General features: G+C 36.1%; 3 protein-coding genes across 3 annotated transcripts in view; 1 reads left to right on the forward strand and 2 right to left on the reverse strand.

Annotated features, from left to right (window-relative positions):
• The first annotated feature begins 399 nt into the window (after nt 1–399).
• LOC6646221 (calcitonin gene-related peptide type 1 receptor) overlaps nt 400–18,466 on the forward strand; it is a 44,401-nt gene continuing 26,334 nt past the window's right edge. The window contains exon 1 of the mRNA XM_023177829.2: nt 400–958. The gene's annotated coding sequence lies outside the window, so the exon portion shown is untranslated. The remainder of the gene's footprint in view (nt 959–18,466) is intronic.
• Nucleotides 16,134–17,024, reverse strand: LOC6646222 (trypsin-1). The gene has a single exon (XM_002068781.4). It carries the CDS (start codon nt 17,008–17,010, stop codon nt 16,213–16,215), a length of 798 nt encoding a protein of 265 aa, XP_002068817.3. The 5' UTR covers nt 17,011–17,024; the 3' UTR covers nt 16,134–16,212.
• On the reverse strand, nt 17,246–18,150 carry LOC26529531 (vitellin-degrading protease). Its single transcript, XM_015177709.3, has one exon. The coding sequence runs from the start codon at nt 18,129–18,131 to the stop codon at nt 17,337–17,339; it is 795 nt and encodes a 264-aa protein (XP_015033195.1). The 5' UTR covers nt 18,132–18,150; the 3' UTR covers nt 17,246–17,336.

The following is an 18,466-nucleotide window of genomic DNA, read 5'->3' on the forward strand; positions in this document are numbered from 1 at the left end:
CCATTACAACGTCAAGAATGTCTATACATTCCATATGAATCAACAGATTAACTGAAGTGCTTATAATATTACAGATTTTCCTTAAAGCAGAACCTTGGTACAATTGTGTGAGCAACAAATTGACTTGCTCTGTCTTTAAACAAAATAAACGGCAAATTCTTATTGCTTAAGAACTTATATATCTGTGTAGGTTTATTTAAACGTTATAAGAAGGCGTGGCTACGACAAATTTCTATTTTTTCTAAGTAGTTTACTTTTTTGCGCACTTATTGCAAATCAAACCAATGTACTGTGATAAGAGATTTACCAAAATGTTGCTAACAACATTCCTGACTGGCAACATTGTGGCTGGGCAACTAAAAAATGTTGACTTCTTCTGGTTTCTGTGTGTGGCAAGACGGATTTAGCTTGGATTTCAGTTGCTGTTCAACTGCCGCGTATTCAGAACGCCACGCGCGAATGCGGATATATAGAAAAGTGGAATCTCAGTGTGTGTGTGTGAGAGTGTGTGTGGTTGGTTAGATGAATGAATGAATGGTTGGATGGATGGATGCCGGGGCACATCTGTTTTGAGTGTTTGTTGTTGTGCGAAAAGAAATCAAAATAAATACTGCAACTACAGTTTATTATTAACGCGATGAAGAGTGGCCATTAAAAACGAAAACGAGCAAAAAATAAAAGAGGCGGTGGAGGAACGCATAAAGAAACACGACTTTATTTCCACCGCATTGTTATCGCTGAGTGGCACAGTGGCAAGTGGCAAGTGCGTGTGTGTGGCAAAGGCATTTAATCAAGTGAACCCCCAACCCCAAAACCCTCATGCCTCAGCCCTCCCACCCAGCCCACAACCATTTGTAGTGTCAAAGCCCTTAATCCGACATAAATTCCCAGTGAAAACATAATCATAAATTAACAACTAATTCAATTAGCAACAAAAGCAACACCTTTTTCTTTTGTGGTAAGTTAACTTACGAGCCCCTTCCACTCCCCACTCATCGACAACATTCATTTCACACATGAAAACAACAACGACAAAAAAAAGGAAATTATGATTGTCCTCCCACGCAACACCCACCTCTGTCCTCTTCACTTCATTCTCCACCGCTTCAAATTGAGTTTATCTACACTTGTTATAAAAAATTTCAACACTTCTGGAAAAAAAAGAGAAAAAAACTGCTTCGATTTCTTGGCCATTATGTTAATGGCCAAGAGGATAAAGAAGAAAAAGAAAAGGAAATGTCTTCAAAAGGATTATGCAAAGTGTAAATTGGCTTTGTTTGGCCTTTTCTTTCATTTTATACTCTACATCAGGCAATGAGGTAAACGGGCATATGAAAACTGTCGCAACAGGAATTAACTTTTGATCATCTTGTAAATAGTCAATAAAAATATAAAATCTAACTTGTTTTAAAATCGATATTCATAACTTTTTCAAGCACAAAGAGATATATATAAGACACTACTAATATTGAGAAAGGAAAACTAGTCAAGAAATGATGGAACTCTTAATCCAAGAATTCAAAATTGTCAGAGAGTATCTTAAAGTCGTTGGAATTAAGTTTTAAGTCATCGGAATTTTGCCTATTGGTGTCTTCTGCTTGGCCAAATCTCAGTTGCATAAATCAAAGTTAACTTTTTGGACTTTTCTCCCCCAATTACCACACTCCGCGATTTACTCACTCTTTAGTAGCAGCATTTGCCAACATTTTGTATTTTGTTGTTTTTTTTTTCCTGGCTGACGCACGCTTTAAAGTCATAAATCTTTCGATCTCCAGCCAAAATGTCTTTAATTGTTGAACAAAATGATTTTCATGATATGGCCGACAAGGCGACATTATCATCATTATGCCCGATGATCATGATATATCTAATATAATTTGTCAATGTTACAAGTTGAGCCTACTAACGAGCAAACATAGCCCGGCTGACTGTTCACCCAACTCTATATATACATTATATATACATATGTATCTGTTTGTATATATATATTGTCTATTTGCCATTAAGCGATTACGTGGCGCTCAACTCGACTCGAAAATAAGTAACTGCACCTATCAGAATGTTCTTATTCTTCTTGTGCTTCAAGTAAGTAGTAGGTACACATAGAGACACACACGCACACACATACATAGAATAAACTATATATATATTTGTATATATATTTATCAGCTAAAATGAATTTACTTTTAGTTTAAACAATAAATTGTTGCCAGGAAAATCTGTCTTAGTAGGTGTTTGTGTCTATGTGTGTGTGTGTGTGTATATATGAGTGGGTTAAATGCATTTTGCTTTTATTGCCACATGTTGCTATTGTTGTTGTTGCTAATTTTCTCTTCACGTGGTCACTAAAATGCATCCGCATTAGGTAAATAATGTCGTTGACTAAGATATATAGCTGATTTACATGATTTAGCCGTATCTCTCTCTCTCTATGTATAGAAACTGCTGGAACTGCTGGGAAAACTAACAAAAATTATATTTTTGGTTTCGGCTTTTTGCCTTTGGCATTTCTTTGTTCTTCTGTCATCGTCATCGAAGAGACCATGCAATTATATATAATTGTTAATTAACATTTCCATCCTCCCCAATAAAAAAAAAAAAAGAATTCAATTTATCGAGAATTAAAATTTTTGATTGACATATCCCATTATTGAAACAAACAAACAGTTGGCAGGCGCGGCTTTTCGCACACATTTCGTTGCAAATATAGAACGATAAATGTATGTGCAAACATATATATTATTTTAACACTAACTTATATGCTAGAACTATTTCATAAAAGTTTATAAATTTGTATCTAAGTTGATTAGTTATTATGTTTGTTTTGAGATAATTTTTATCTTCCCGTTTTCTATTTCTCACAAAACACTTTCGAATATGGAATTCACAATTTGTTTTTAAAGTGTTTACTTTTGAGTCTGTTGATTGTGGGGATATTTCCCTTTATCTCAAATTCTGACTACGTAATTTTGGGCATTTCTTAGTCTTAGTATTGTTCTTAGATTTGCATAAATAATTTTTTGCGATTTTTCTCTTGCCTCGAATAGCTTAAATAAGAGGCAAATCATTTTTTATTTTACAGGTTCAATACTATTTTTAAAACGAGATATATAGAATTTAAGTATATGTATGCTTTGAGGCTTAGATTTCCTTATTTTCTCATATAAATGTACACCCGGAGTTGAATATTTCTCAAAGGATGATACTAGCATTCGATTCAAGCTGTTTCTACCACAGCTTTAAAACCAAAATGTCTATAGGCATATGTATATAGAAGAAATTGTTAAATATCATTGTTTTAATATTATAATTTTGGTCGACGAATTTTTAAATTAAATTTCTAAAAATTAAAATTTAAAAAAATTAAAAAAAAAATTACAATTTTAGAATCAATTAACTAATATTGTGTTGTTATCTTGCAAGGCTTATACTCTAAATTAACGTCATTATTTTAATAATTCACACCCCCATACATTATAAATAAAATAAAACAGGAAGTGTTTTCTGATAAAAATATCGAAGTCAATATGATGATGATTTCTTTCCCAAAATGTTAAACCTTCCCTTGTCAAAAAAACTCACTCTTAATTCACTTCCGTGTGATTAACTGCTGAAACGGTTTCTACATCCTACTTGATGAGAGCTCTAAAATCGGCCCTTAAAAGTCAACTGATGTTGCCTTAATCGTTTGTAAATATCAACTGCTAATCGACTGTGGCACTAAACCAGTTAAAAGTCAATAACTTTATGGCAATTTGTATGCACACCGATCATGGGTTAACGATTATGTTTTTATCAATTGCAAAATTTCATTTAACTCGTTAAATTTTTTAATAATTGAATAGGCATCCCTCCCCCTCCCTCTCTCTCCATATCTCTCCCTGTGTTCCCCAACAGCGGCAGATATACAATCAACAGCTAATTCATTTCTTATATCAATTGTTTATTATTGTATTTAACATTTATAATTAATTGCAATTTTCAGCTATTTTTGAGCTATTTTAGGCAAAAAAAATTGAAACATAAAACGCCCCCCACCAAAAAACAAAAATCAAAGTGAAGAGAAGACAGACAAGCACACAAGATAGACATACAGACTACTGACTGACGTACGGACAGACAGACAGACACACAAGTAATTTTCACACACACACACACACACAGACACGATACAAAGAAAATCTAAACAACAAAAAAAATGATTGGTTTTTCAATTAATTTTCATTATTCCTATGAATTGAGAATAGACAATGAATGAACGATTGAACAAAACTATAGAAACGTATGCGAAATGCGAATCCCAGCCTGGTCATAAGCTAATGGGGATAAATTAAAATGAATTGTTATTGGCCGGGTTAGCCATAAAGAGTTACAATGCATTTTAAGCCAATTGCAAATTATATTTGATTTGTGGCCAGTGAGTCATCAACTGGGAAGATTTGTCAAAGACACAAAAACAAAAAAAACTTGTCAGTTCAATTAATGTGAAGACGACTTCTATGGCAAGAAACGAAACGAAAGGGGCAGAGAATTGGGAGAAGGGGGTGGTTGCGTGTCACCTTAAAAGGAACAGCAACAAGGGCAACTCTGTCTAACAGCAGCAGCTACAAAAAGTTGTTAATTGGAATTTAACAAGCACTAAAAGGCGACTAATGGGACCAGATGCGTGCTGCAAAGAGAAGAGTCACATAGTCGTCGTCCACAGGCATTCATTCACTTATTCAGTCAGTCAGTTAGTCAGTCAGTCAGTCAGTCAGTCAGTCAGCCAGTTAGTGGCATCATCAGAATGCTCTCCTCGAGTCTTTGGCTACCAGTTTTACCCACTCAACTGCATCTTTCTCTCTCTCATTCCTTTCTTTTATCAGAGCTTACAGCAAATGTAGAAATTAAGTTTCGCCTTTGCTAGCTGCTACTCGGATGGTTGAATGGACGGACAGTTGGACAGCTTGAATCTAGCAAAGCAACAACAACATACGATAGATCCATGGGGCCTGTCAGTATCATTTACGTCCCGCAAAACAATCAACTTATTTGTCTGCTGGTTAAACATTTCAAAGTAAGAAAAAAACAAAAACCAGCTGCCAGCCAGGCCTTGCCTTAATCGGTTGAATCGTGATTTTTTGCTTCTCTTAGCTGACTTCTTTTTTTATTCCGACTCTTTTGTCTTTGTGTCCATGGGTGGCAGGAGATAAAAGGGGTATTCCATTTGATCTCACAATCATACAATTTTGAATTTGGAAAGGAAAAGACTTTTTAAGTTCTTATCAATCAAACAGATAAGGCAATATACAAATTTTATGTCATTTAATCATTATCAGAAAGGCAAACAACTTTGTCAAACCAAGAGAAATTGTTGGGTCTAAATTAATTATTTATTTTATTTTAAAATCAATTAGAGTTACTACGCCCATGAAACTAAATCAATTTAATTCGTAATTGAAAGCTTGTTAGAAAAAATAAAAACGGAACGAAACGAAACGCAAGAAACTAAAGATAAATTGATGGCTAAAAGTGTAACGAAGTTTACTCTCTGCAGTTTTAAAGAACTTGGAACTATTTCCACAAACATTTGCCAATGATAAAATATCCTTCCAAAAAAAAAAGCTAAGGATGATGATGCGGTGAAGAGAGACGAGCAAGGGCACATCACATCATCACAGCTTTGTGCTTTGCTGTCAACACTAATGAAGCAGCAACATTCACATGCCACATGCTGCATGCCACACAAGCGCACACACGCCCAGAATAGTCAAAGAACTGGCAAAGGCAGCAAAGCAAAACCAAAACTTAAATTGAAGGCACACGCTGACATTAATCAATTGCAACATTTTGCAATCACCTGGACAGACTCTAGCAGAGCTCGAGCTCTGGCTCTGGCTCTGACTTTGGTTTCGGTTCATGTTCCTGTGTCCTGTTCATGGTTCGACTTGTCCATAAATTAAGCAACCGACATGGATATACAGATAGGTAACACCTGTTGCTGCCAACTTGTATTTAACGGGTGGTCACTTCCGTTTACTCCCGGTCTCTCGCTCTCGTCTCTGATCTGAAGAAGCGGCAACATTGATATGCTTTTTAGATAAGGTTACATTGGCCATCCAAACCCCCCTCTAGGGCATCTTGCCCTTGATGCCAGTTAGTATCATAAATCACGCGCAAATTGCCTTGCTCTATATCATGGCTCGCCTTGTCAGAAAACTTGTTGCCATTAACTGCAACATGAAGATGCCGACGCCACTCCATGCCATGAAATGCTATGGACTGGCATAAAGCCCTTTGACTTCAACTCAGAGGTTTGATTGACACATCACAGCGCCGGCAACGGCGGCCTTTATCAAAACCGGAAGACAAGTGTCAAAAGAAAATCTTCATGAAACGAAAAGAAAACACCGAAATGTACGTTTTGTATGTTTTATAGTAAAGAAACCAAATCGTTGACAGCTGCACATCAAAATGGCACCCAAAAAAAAAAAGTGTTCTTTTTTGCCATAAATATTTGTCGTTGCCAGTCTTTGGCTGACTCTAGGCCACGTCTCCCGTCACGTCGTCACCCATCAGGGGGGCAGGTTCCATCATTCCATCGAAGCGAACCACAGACGCGTGAACCACAACCGCAAAATAGTTTTTGGTTGTAAATAAATTGCGATTAAATGATGCGTGCATCTCACTCTTTCTCTGTCTTTCTCTGTCTGCGTGGGTGCAGAGAGCTGTAAAAGACAGTTAAAGTTGTTTGCGGGATTCATTTTCAGATAAGTGATTTTCTTTTTGGCGAAAAACTTTTTAGCTGAAATTAAATTTAAATTCTTTTCAAGTATTCACAAATACTTTTCAAAAGGACAAGTTTTCTTAGAATGCTCTCTTAACGATCTAATAAAATGCATGTGCGTTTAAATTTACCCCGAACCGATACGTAATCGATTAATTTGATAATAAAGTTAAGTCATAAAATTTAATTTCCCTAAAAATCGTAAAAAAAAGAGACACGGTTTATGATGAAAACAGGAAAAAGGGTTGAATTTGACAGTTTTTATTATTAGACTTAAATTAGATACATTCAGATTATTGAAAATTTTTTTTATTATTAGACTTAAATTAGATACATTCAGATTATTGAAAATTATCGATTGCTTTATATATTTCTCAAGTTATACGTAGAAATACGATAACCTGTAAGTAGCATTCACATTCTCAAATCATATGTTCTGAATTCTGAAGACGAATATTGTGAAAGTAAATGTGGCTTGTCTAACAGACATCATCCTTAAGCCTTTAATAACACACCAAAAGCAACGTGTTTAAAAAAAGGGTCTGTCACTTTTTGGCACAAAAACTTTCCAAAAAACTTAAATTAGTTTTTCTTTAAGGGTAACTTTTGCTCCGCAAGATGCGTTGTTGGTGTTTTGGTAGCCAGGCTAAGAAATGGCAAAGAATGTTAGCCCACTTTCACTTGCATTTTCATTGGTAAAAATATTGTCGTAGTCTTTTATATTCTCTGCTTGTCTTCGTAGGAGAAAAAAGTTGGTGGATGGTTCGGCATATCAACAATATAAGTCTGTTGAGTACTGAAACTCGATTTCATTTTGCAATGAAATAGTTTGAGTAAGTTAGGTCTAGTGATTACACGAGTAATCATATGATCCGTAATAATCGATTGTTTTACTCAAGCTCGCGATTTGTTTGTATCGAAATATAACTATCGATTAATTAAATCGTTAAACGATTAATATTTCAAATAATCGCCTCGTGGTATACAACATTTTTAGACCTACGCTATGAAAAAAATTAATTTTCAAGATTCTGCTAACTCAGTTTTAGCTATAAATAACTATAGAAAACAAATGAAAGCCTAAAAAACGTTTCTACTGGCTAAGTTAAATTTGCTGTACTATATGAGCCCACAAAATTATTATTACTTCTCAAATTCTGGACGAACTCAACTTAATAAATTTTAGCTTTTTTAGCAGAGGAACAGATTAGCCACTTCCCACTTATACATACAACACTTTCTTAATTCCCAAATAGAAATGCATAATATAGATTCTAGTGTAAGTCTTTTCTACTTGCTGTTGCTTTCAAACTCAAGACAAACTTAACCAGAGGACCGGGGCTAACTTCGACCGCGTCAAAGTTTGTATACCCTTGCAATTTTTTTGGTAACTCTTTCCTTACCTTTATAGCCATCAAAGTGGAAAAACGTTTAAGCTAAAAGGGCTAATGTGTCCGAAAGAACGGCCTACAATCTTAGCATAGGAAATAACGAAGATATTGATCAAAGTCACTGTTTTCCACCGATTGTTCCTATGGGAGCTATATGATATAGTTACCCGATCCTTATCAAATTTGGCACAGTCATTAATAGAGATATTAAACTAACAAATGTTTAATTTGAAAGCAATCGCGTCAAAAGTAACGAAGTTATTGACAAAAGTCACTGTTTTCGAAAGATCGTTCCTATGGGAGCTATATGATATAGTCACCCGATCTTGATCAAATTTGGCATAGTCGTTTATATGTGTAATTAACTCAACAATATTAAATTTCATGATCATAGCTCAGAAAATAACGAAGTTATAAGGAAAAATCACTGTTCGTGACTTTGCCATTTGTATGGGAGCTATATGATACAGTGATCCGATCCGGCTGAATTCGAGATATACAACGCCTGCAGTATATACAAGCCTACATGCATAATTTCAACTCTGTAGCTTCAACGGTCTAGGAGGAGTTTGCGTTGATCCAGACGGACGGACGGACGGACGGACGGACGGACGGACGGACATGGCGATTTGAACTCGTCTCGTCGTGCTGATCAAGAATATATATACTTTATATGGTCAGAGATGCTTCCTTCTATGGGTTGCACACTTTTGACCAAAATTAATATACCCTTTTTGCAAGGGTATAAAAATATCGTCCGATTAATCGATTATTTCCATTTTCCTTCAATCACTTGTGATTAATATTCGTGCAACTTCCGTTAAGCAGACTGAAAATTCGATTTACCGGCGAATTTGTTGCGGCAGGTGAAGGTTGATGATTATATCTAAGAACATTCCTTCATACTCCTTGCAAAAGGCTAAATCTGTTTTTTAATGAAGCAGCTGTTTCTAGAAGTCCTTCGTTATGAATAACAACTCTAGTTATATGGCTTTACCTATAGTTTCATAGTTTTTCGCCGAAATCATAAACTTTATCATTTCTATTTGCATTCCAATTACTCATGACTCTTGGCAAGAGTTCTACGTGCCTTTGAGGTGTAGTCGGGCAATCTTCATTCATAAACAGTAGTAAACATATTTACCTCGCTTTGTTTTCCTTATGGCGGCAGTTGGAAGGGTGCTTGTGTGGGCAATGTTAATGTAGACATTTGTCAACTTGGCTGCGGGGTTCTTACCTTTCACTTGAGTTTTGTATAAATCAGGTTAGTCTGACTTTGTCATTGCCCCGCAGCGGTGGCTGCAATGCGACGTATGTGTAATATTTATGTGGCGACAATAGATGGTGGCAGTGCTGGCACATGTGGCAATGTTCCAAGAAGCACCACACACACACATGTAGAAGCAGGCACGCATACAAAGTGTGAGATAGCTTCGACAGCTTCTTCTTATGCGACTTCTTCTGTTTGTTTTTTTTTTCTGTTGATGTGCGTTGGTGAAAATTGCAGTGAAAACATGAAAATTGCATTATAAAAACAAAAGAAGAACTGACTTGTATGAAAGACAAAACGGCGGCACCCACAAAATCCATCTACGCCCACGATACAAACGCCTCAAAATGTGAATTGAGCACAATTTGTGGCATAATTGTGCCCTCAATTTGCCTATGATGAGTAATTAAAGAAAACGGCGAGAGAAAAACTTAATTAAAATCATGCAATTGCTGGCACTCAACAGTCAAAAGATTGTCAAATTGTCGCCTTTGCCTTGCCACTCTTTGCTATGTGTTGCTATGGCACAGTGGGGCAAATATTATAAAAAAGAATTGGAGAATTTATTAAAACAATAAAATAATATTAAAATGTGTTGTCGATAGTAACTGAATTTTGAGAAACTTTCGTTCGATAAAAACAGGAAATCACAATAATAAAACAAAAACACGTATTATCAGAATATTTCTATCACTTTTTTATAAACAATCCAAAAATATTTAAAATAAAGATCTCTTGAGAAATTCGATCAGTGTTAAATGACATAACTTTGAACCGATTCGGAGCCTTTTTTTATATATGTACAAATCACATTTTAACTTCATTAGTTAGCCTCTTTGTTGAAGCTGCGAGGAAGAAACACAAAAAAAGCCGCCCGCATGTTAACTGAGCAAATGAGTTTCAGTTTCTGTTTTTGGTCTTTCTCTGTGTGACAAGGCGCTAATTAGTCCTGCTCGACCACAACAACAACCACAACGACACACAAACACACACCCAAGGACGAAAAACTTTCAGCAACAAATGTTGCATTCGAATTAATTAAAGCCCGCCCCGTACTCCCCAAAAAATAAACCTATATAAAATGTGTAAGAAATTCTCTTTCAATTAACAACCCCCCCTCCCCCCAAAAAAAATGTCCCAAAAGTCACACAAGACCAGCCACAGCCCAATTTTGGTTGTTGGGTCTTCCCACTCGAATGCAAAGCAGTAGGATACGAACCAGATTCACATTCAGTCAGCACTTTGCCATCTTTTTTTCTGACTTGGCTAATGCCATTTGGCATTTCGTAGCTATTTTTGCTTGAATGAAATGAATTAAAAATGTAAGTAAGAGCAACAGCAACTGGCCCTAACCATGTTAATATATGTATGTATACATATATATTTATATTGACAAGAGGCCAAAGATAGAGACAGCTGCACTTAATGTGCTTGCAGTGGTTAAAGTTTTACTACACCGCAAGAAAAATGAAATGCCAAATGGAAAGTCATAATGCATAAAATGGTTTCTTCCTAATGGAGTATGAAAGATTTTAATGATAGACATTTCTTGTTGAATTGGATTTAATATAATTTGTAAAAAGGGCAATGTGAAATGAAAATGAAATTTTCCTATGGCTTCTCAGGCTTGGGGTAAAGTTTTTAAATTTAAAAGCAAAAAGGAAATTTTGTACCGTAATGTTATTGACTAATTCTTGTCATGTAAACTGTACCTACATACATATATATGTAAAATGGGCGCAATTATGTCTATTAGTCTTGTAGTTAAATGGATTGTTATCAATCATCATCAATCATCAAAAGTTCTATCTAAAGTAGGAATTTTTGGAATTTTCAATGCATTCAATCATAGAAAAGCCAACTCACTAATTATCTCTCACTTACCAAGAAATAGTTTTTAGCTCTAGCCAAAGAAGGACAGACTTACATAGGTATATTTCTATTTCTTTTAGTTTCTTTTTTCTGTGGACTCCTCTGAAATTGCTAAAATTAAATTTTTAACAACAAATTTTCTACTTTGGTTTACCAAGTGTTGCGTTAATATATTTTAATTGCCTATAATTATACAAATAATAGATGAAGATGGCGCTTCATGGAATATTTATGTATTTCAAGTGTAATTTTCTTCTATGACCATTTGACCCTTATCTTGCCGCTTGGCTAATGAGTTTAGTTAAATATAGTTAGCAATGGGGGTATATATATCACAGCTCATTCGTAGGATATGTATATAATATCCTGTTATTTGTATTACAATCAGTATGACTGTCTATCTGTCTGTCTGTCTCCCGGCCTTCAGCTGGCTCTCCTGATAGTTGTTCAATTGTTTGTTGTATTCACACAAATGTCTATCTTCACATGGCTTGTCTATTTATTGGGAATTGGAATCGTTTTTCTGTATTTTTTCTTTTCTTTTGTTGTGTTTTGGCATGCAATGGCAATCAAATCAGCTCTGTGGCCCTATTTAACTTGGTTTATTTATGGGTCATTATACGACTAGTACTTCAGTATACGCTGACTCTGTTCCTTTCCCCCTCACTTACTCATCGTTCGAATTGAAGTTATATGTAATTGTAATTCGTGACTGAGCATAAGATTTTCCCTTTGCCAAAAGGAGAAACTCTTGACAGGCCATTTTAATCAGAAGAATATGGTTGAGTTTTCCTACTTCCTTTACCCTTTTTCTCGTTTCGTTTCGTTTCGGTTTGTTTCGTTTATTTTAATTAAATCCTTGGCTCAGCTTTTGCCTTAACCACATACACGTCCGGCCAGTTGATTAAATATGCATAAATAGCAATTACACCAAGTGGGCAGAGGGCAATGAGAAGATTTGCGGGGCGGAGTGGCGCGTAATTTATGCCAAGTTATTGCATATTATAAGCATTGCGGCGGGCAGTTTGCAGACTTTTTATTACCCTGAAAAGAAAACCCTCCCAAAATGAAACACGAAAAATAAAAATCCATACATTAAGCATATCCTTTTAACAGGACGAAAGGCGACCGTTGTGTGGGTGTGGGTGGGGGAGAAGGCATGACAACGTCCCTTCAGCCCCATTGAAATTAAAACGCTTAATAGAAACGAAGAACGAGAAGCCCTTTGCGTGTGCTTATCAAAAAGCCTTTTGTCTGCCGCCTTTTTCCAACAATTTCCCACGTTTTTTTTTTTTTGTTGTTTGGGCCGTCTTTTTTGTGGCTACAAAATTGCAGGTAATTAAGATACCGCCCCAAAGCATATAGAAAAAGCTTGAAAAAGGAGAACATCCCAAAGGAAGTAGGAGGAGGTAGGCTGAGGCAACATCAACATAATTCACTGTCTAAAAATTCATTTCAAGCAAGCTTCCTTTCGAGGCATCTTCGTCTCCTACTCATACTTTTTCTCTCTACTTTATCAACATTTGGTAGAGCCTCAAGGTTTCCGTTTCTTCCATATCCTGCCCACCGCTCACTCTCTCTCTCTTTCTCTCCATGGCTAAGAGTTGTTAAGGCAATTGAGTGTGAAGTGTGTTAAGTACATAAATGTCTAGGTATTTGAAAAATGAAGGATAATTTTATGTGTTTTTGTGGAATTTTCTGTAGGGCTGTCTGTTACAGTTGTTGTGTTTCTCCCTTTATTTTTTACTTTGTTGGTCTGAAATTAATTGAAAATAATTGATGTGATGAAAATTAAATAACATTTTTTTGTGTTGCTGTTGTTGTTGTTGTTGTCATGCTCAAATCAAATTCAAATAGCAAATTAACTGAAAGCCACTTCATACTTTGCATTCCATGCATTCATTATGCCGCACATGCCGCATGGCCATGAATGTTGCAATATGCAAAACTCATGTTAAATTATGCAGCACACGGGTAGAAAAAAAAAAATCTAGGATAGTTCTCCTGATGCTTATCAAACCGAAAGTTATACAAACTTGCCATAAATAATCCTGCAAAATCTACAGCCCACACAGACTCTACTCGGAGTTAAGCCAACCACCCAAAAGGCCATTCTCCATATAGCAGAAGCAATAACACATAATGTATACTCTCTTCTTTGTTTTGAAAGCGTTTCAAAATAATTAGCAGACCTTTAAATAACAATGTTTTGTTTGGTGCTTTGGGATAAAAAAACGGTTGCTGGACTACGGTGGTTGATGGGACTTGGAAACAAGATTTCAAACAACTTTTAAAGAAGAAACGATTAGTAGAAAACTGCGTAAGAAACAAAGGTCTCCTGACTCATTTTTAGAATTTACAATACTAAGAATTCGGTTTTTTAATAAAATAAAATTACTTTCCTACACAGTCAAGGACAATCAATATATTAAGTTTATAGTGGCGTTTATTTAAAAAGCTATTACACGATGCATTAGCCTCTCAAGAGTCTGAAGGAGCATGAAAATTAGTCTCGTTCAGTCTTTAACACACATTTTTCAACATTTAGCCAACTTTTTTTCGCTGTCTTGTTCATCAAACAAGATGCCCCAAACTGCACCTTTTTAATACGATTTCTAAATAATCCTTTTTTTCGTCATTTGTATTGGTTTTAGTAAGCAAATCCGTTTGAAAGATGAAAGAAGCTTAACAAATGCGACAAAGAAGAGTCAGTTTTTTAGTTGCTCTAATACCTTGTATGTCTGTTTCGCCTGTGCAAAACTAGTTTTTAGTAATTCCATGTTTCAGCTTATATCTGTCAATATAGAAGAGAATGGACGACTATAATTTGTTGTTATTATAGGCGGAAGAAGATTTTTTAGAGGAATTTTGATTTTTCTTTTTCGTGTTCTTACGACATTTCAGATTTCTTTTTAAATATATCAATCTTGACTTTTTGCTAAAAACTTGGTAAAAGCATTCCCCATCACTGCCTTTATTTTTAACCTCTTTAAATTTTCTATTTAAATTCTACTTATACATTTTGTGATTCAATTTCAAGGAACTGCAAGAGTATCAAAGTTTCGGCATTAAACAAAGTTACATTCTTTGCAATTTCTTTTTGGATTTGTGCCAAATTTTCGGTATGGCAATTCAATACATTTGGCACACTTTTATTGAATTATACGGCAAAAGGGCAACATGGTTTTAATTGGCAAAAAGGCAACGAGCAATCAGAGTAACGATAACACACACAAACACACACACACAGAGAGAATATACCATAACAAACAGCACAAACATTTGCAATAACACGAAAACAAAAATGAAACGAATGGAACAAAAAAAGATTTCCTTTGAAATTGGCCTGCAGCGGGCAAAAGGCAAATCAGATAAGAGATAGTGGGACACAATAGTGGTCAACCAGCTGGATTAAAGAGCAGCAGAGCGCAACATACAACACACACAACAAACACAGACACCCATACACCCACCTACCAACACGCAGAGTCTTATACTTTTACATTGTAATACCGACAGACAGTTGGGGCTTGTAATGGACTTGCGATTGTATCTGTCAGATACACTGTGAGAAGGAAAGAGGACAACAAGTTGTGGATGGAGGGCAGTTTGAGAGTCATTTGTTTCGTGTGGTGCGGCAAGGCAGATTTATGCTCAATGTTCATATAGCTGTCGCTTCATCCTTTTTTGTTGCCCATATTGTTGTCAACCGCAGGGCAAAATATCTTCAAGAAGAAGAAGAAGTGAAACCAAATTACAGACACTACACACACAAACTAAATTAATTAACTACAATAAGTGAAATTTCATTAGCAGCCGAGTGGCATCTGTCGAAAAAGATGAAGAGAGAGAAAAAGATGCCAAGTAAATAAACATGCAACAAACAACAAAGTTAAAGTTCTTGATTCCGCTGTCTCTCTCTCTCTCTCCCTCTCTAAGGAAGTGGATGTTGCCCTTTTGACTTTTGTTACCTTAGGGCTCCGCGATGACTTCCTAATTCGTTGTTAATATGTTTTACCTGAAGCCATCGTTCGAAGTTTGGCAACAGTTTGTTAGAGGATGGGGTCAATTTTTGGTGTGCGTTTTCGTCGTGATAATAGAGAAATAATTCACAACTTGTTCTAGCGTGCAGTGCTATGAAGTGTCTAACTTATGATAAGGTCGATAGAAAGTCCACCGTTTGCTAAATTGAATGTTTGTTGATAAAGTAATATCTTATCTTATAATTTTGTATACCCTTGCAGAGTGTATTATAAAATTCTCGACACCATAAATAGATATTGTAGTAATATCAGAGCCAAGTTTATACTTCGGGGTACTTATTACCCCTTATGATAAACTCCAATAAGATCTCCTGTGCAATACATAGATCTTAAGATAAAGATAACGGCTCTTTCACAAAGAGACAGACAATCTTGAATTACGAGAGAAATCAAATAAAGAGACATTCTTTGAGTGACAATTAATCAGAAATATTGATCAGCATGAGAAACTGAGTCGATAAAGCCATGTCCGTCTGTTCGTCCGTCGGTCGGTTCGTATACACTCTACGCCGCCAATTTAAAAGCCATTGGAATTAAACTTGGTATTTAAGGCACATATTTGTAGTCTGTTTGAGGTGAAATATAAAAATCGTGTGGATCGGACCACTATATACATAGTCAATATAAATCGATTCTGAGTACCTTTGATGGTTTTGTTTCTGTATTGATGAATTGAGTAACTATAAATTTACCTAATAGAAAGCTCGACAGTCAATAGAGTAGGGCAGACGCTTTGAGCTTACTCACAGAAAAACAGTTTGTAAATTCAAAAGAGATATACATATCTGGCATATTATTTGTTTTCCTGATTTTTATTATTTCTATCTTCTCTTTGGTTCCTGTTTAGAAATTTTGTTATTTAATCACTTTTTATACTTGAGAATTTAGATAGATCCATGAACGATAGGCAGGTACATAAGAGTAGACGGATGGCTCACCAGCTGTGCCACAATTATATCCCCAAGATACAACGCCAAAGAGTTTGCCATCCACGGACAGGGGACCACCAGAATCTCCTTGGCATGCACCCACCAATCCACTCCTATTTCCTGCGCAAAGCTTTCGATCCATAATGTCAGGAATTATCTTATTACAATATAACCGACCCCAAATTGGAACCTGGGCGGATCTCAGGAATGTTTGCACATCGAGCTTCTTATTTATGGCACCAAATCCGCTCACAGTTCCCACCTTATTTCCCGGATATTCGGAATCGGAATCTGCCAATGGAATCTTTTGCACCTTACCGTCGAACTTTACAGGGCTACTCAAACGAACCAATGCAATGTCGTAATCCCACTGCCCAGGTATGAACTGTGAATGGTTAATAAGTTCAGCAACATCGAGAACTTGTCCAACGAGACTATTCAGATCGTTTATGCCTGCAATAACATTCATTTGGCTTGGTTGATAGCCCCAAGTGCAATGAGCAGCAGTTAGGACGATTGTCTCTGAGATCAAAGCACCGCCACAATGACGAAATCCATTCAGGGTCAAGGCCACTACATACGGAACCTGTCCTGGTCCTGAAATTTGACCACCAATGGTACGCAACATACTAGCATCAAAAGTGGCAACAGAGCAGATGCTATTACTTAGTAGAGCAACTAGCAGGCAAAGTAAAGTTGCATCTTTATTAGGCGTCGACATAGTGAGATACGACTGCATTGATTTTTCCTAAAGAAAAGTACAAGTAAAACTAAAATTGTTTTACAGATTACTAACAATCTCAAATAATAGTGTTAAAGCGAGTGAAAATTATCACATAATACTTTAATGTGAATTTCATAGATAAAATCCATAGCAAATTGTCACAGGTAAATAATGTGATATCCAAATAACACATTACTTTGCATAGTGGCCATTTAATGATTTAAAGTATACCAAAAGAAAAAGAGGAATCTAGACAAATGTACATAGCTGGTTTCTATTTAACATCATCAAATGTAATCATTATAAACTAAGATAAAAATAAATATATATAGTTTGTAAACCTAGATCGACATATTTGCATCTATCCACTGACGAAAGCGAGGCACATATGAAAAGACGGACGGATAAAATGGTATGCCACACCCAAATCCAAATGAATAGACCGCAAAAAGAGTGCCATTGATAGTTAAAGGGCCACCGGAATCACCTCTGCATGGACCCTTTTGTCCAAGCGGATCCCCTGCGCAAATCATACGTTCCGTTATTTCAGGAAAATACTTGAAAGTGCAAATTTTTGGACCCCATAGTTCAATATGTGCGAATTTTAGATGACTTTGCGTATCGCCATTTGGGTTGATTTCACCGAATCCGCTGGTAAGTGCTTCCGCACCTTCTGGATACTTGTAATCGGCAGCAACCATGGCAATCGTTTGGACATTCGCATTCAATAAAGCTGGTTTACTTAGGCGAAGCAATGCAATATCGTAATCCAATGTCTCCATGTTAAATCTTGGATGAATGATGAATTTTTTAGCATCAAAAGTTTGTCCATTGTTAGCCTCGTTTAAGTCAATGACACCAGCAATAACCTTAAACTTGGTGACGGCTTCCCCCTGAAGGCAGTGGGCAGCGGTAAGGACAAGTGTCTCTGTGATCAAGGAACCGCTACATCGGCACCCGCCTACAAAGCCATTCATTTGCAAACAAACGTGATAGGGAATCTGTCCTGCACTAGCATTTTGACCGCCAATGATACCAACTTGCTTAATATCTAGGGCAGCAGCAAACACCAATTCACTACTACTGATAATGAGCAGGAGACAAAAAGCAGGAACCACACTTTTAATTGACAACATGGTAAAAGTTGACTGAAAGAATCACATCAAATAGAACGCCACTTATATAGAATCGACAGATTTAAATTATATAACTGTGTTAAAACGCATTTAATTTGCGAAACTAATTCTTTTACAAACAGGAAACACAATTTTCTAATAATAACCGTAATTCTAATTAAGAATGGTTCAAAACCATGATATTTATGGCCGAGCAATGGCGATTGGTCCGTCTACCTGATCACCTAGACATCAAAGGCTATATGAGCTAGAGGCAGCAAATTTGGTAGATAGATTGATGTATTATGTATTATGTATTAAGAAAAATTCAATCGTGTGAACGAAAATACGTTATT

The sequence above is a fragment of the Drosophila willistoni genome, assembly GCF_018902025.1.
Source record: "Drosophila willistoni isolate 14030-0811.24 chromosome 2L unlocalized genomic scaffold, UCI_dwil_1.1 Seg72.1, whole genome shotgun sequence".
Taxonomy (NCBI): Eukaryota; Metazoa; Arthropoda; class Insecta; order Diptera; family Drosophilidae; genus Drosophila; species Drosophila willistoni.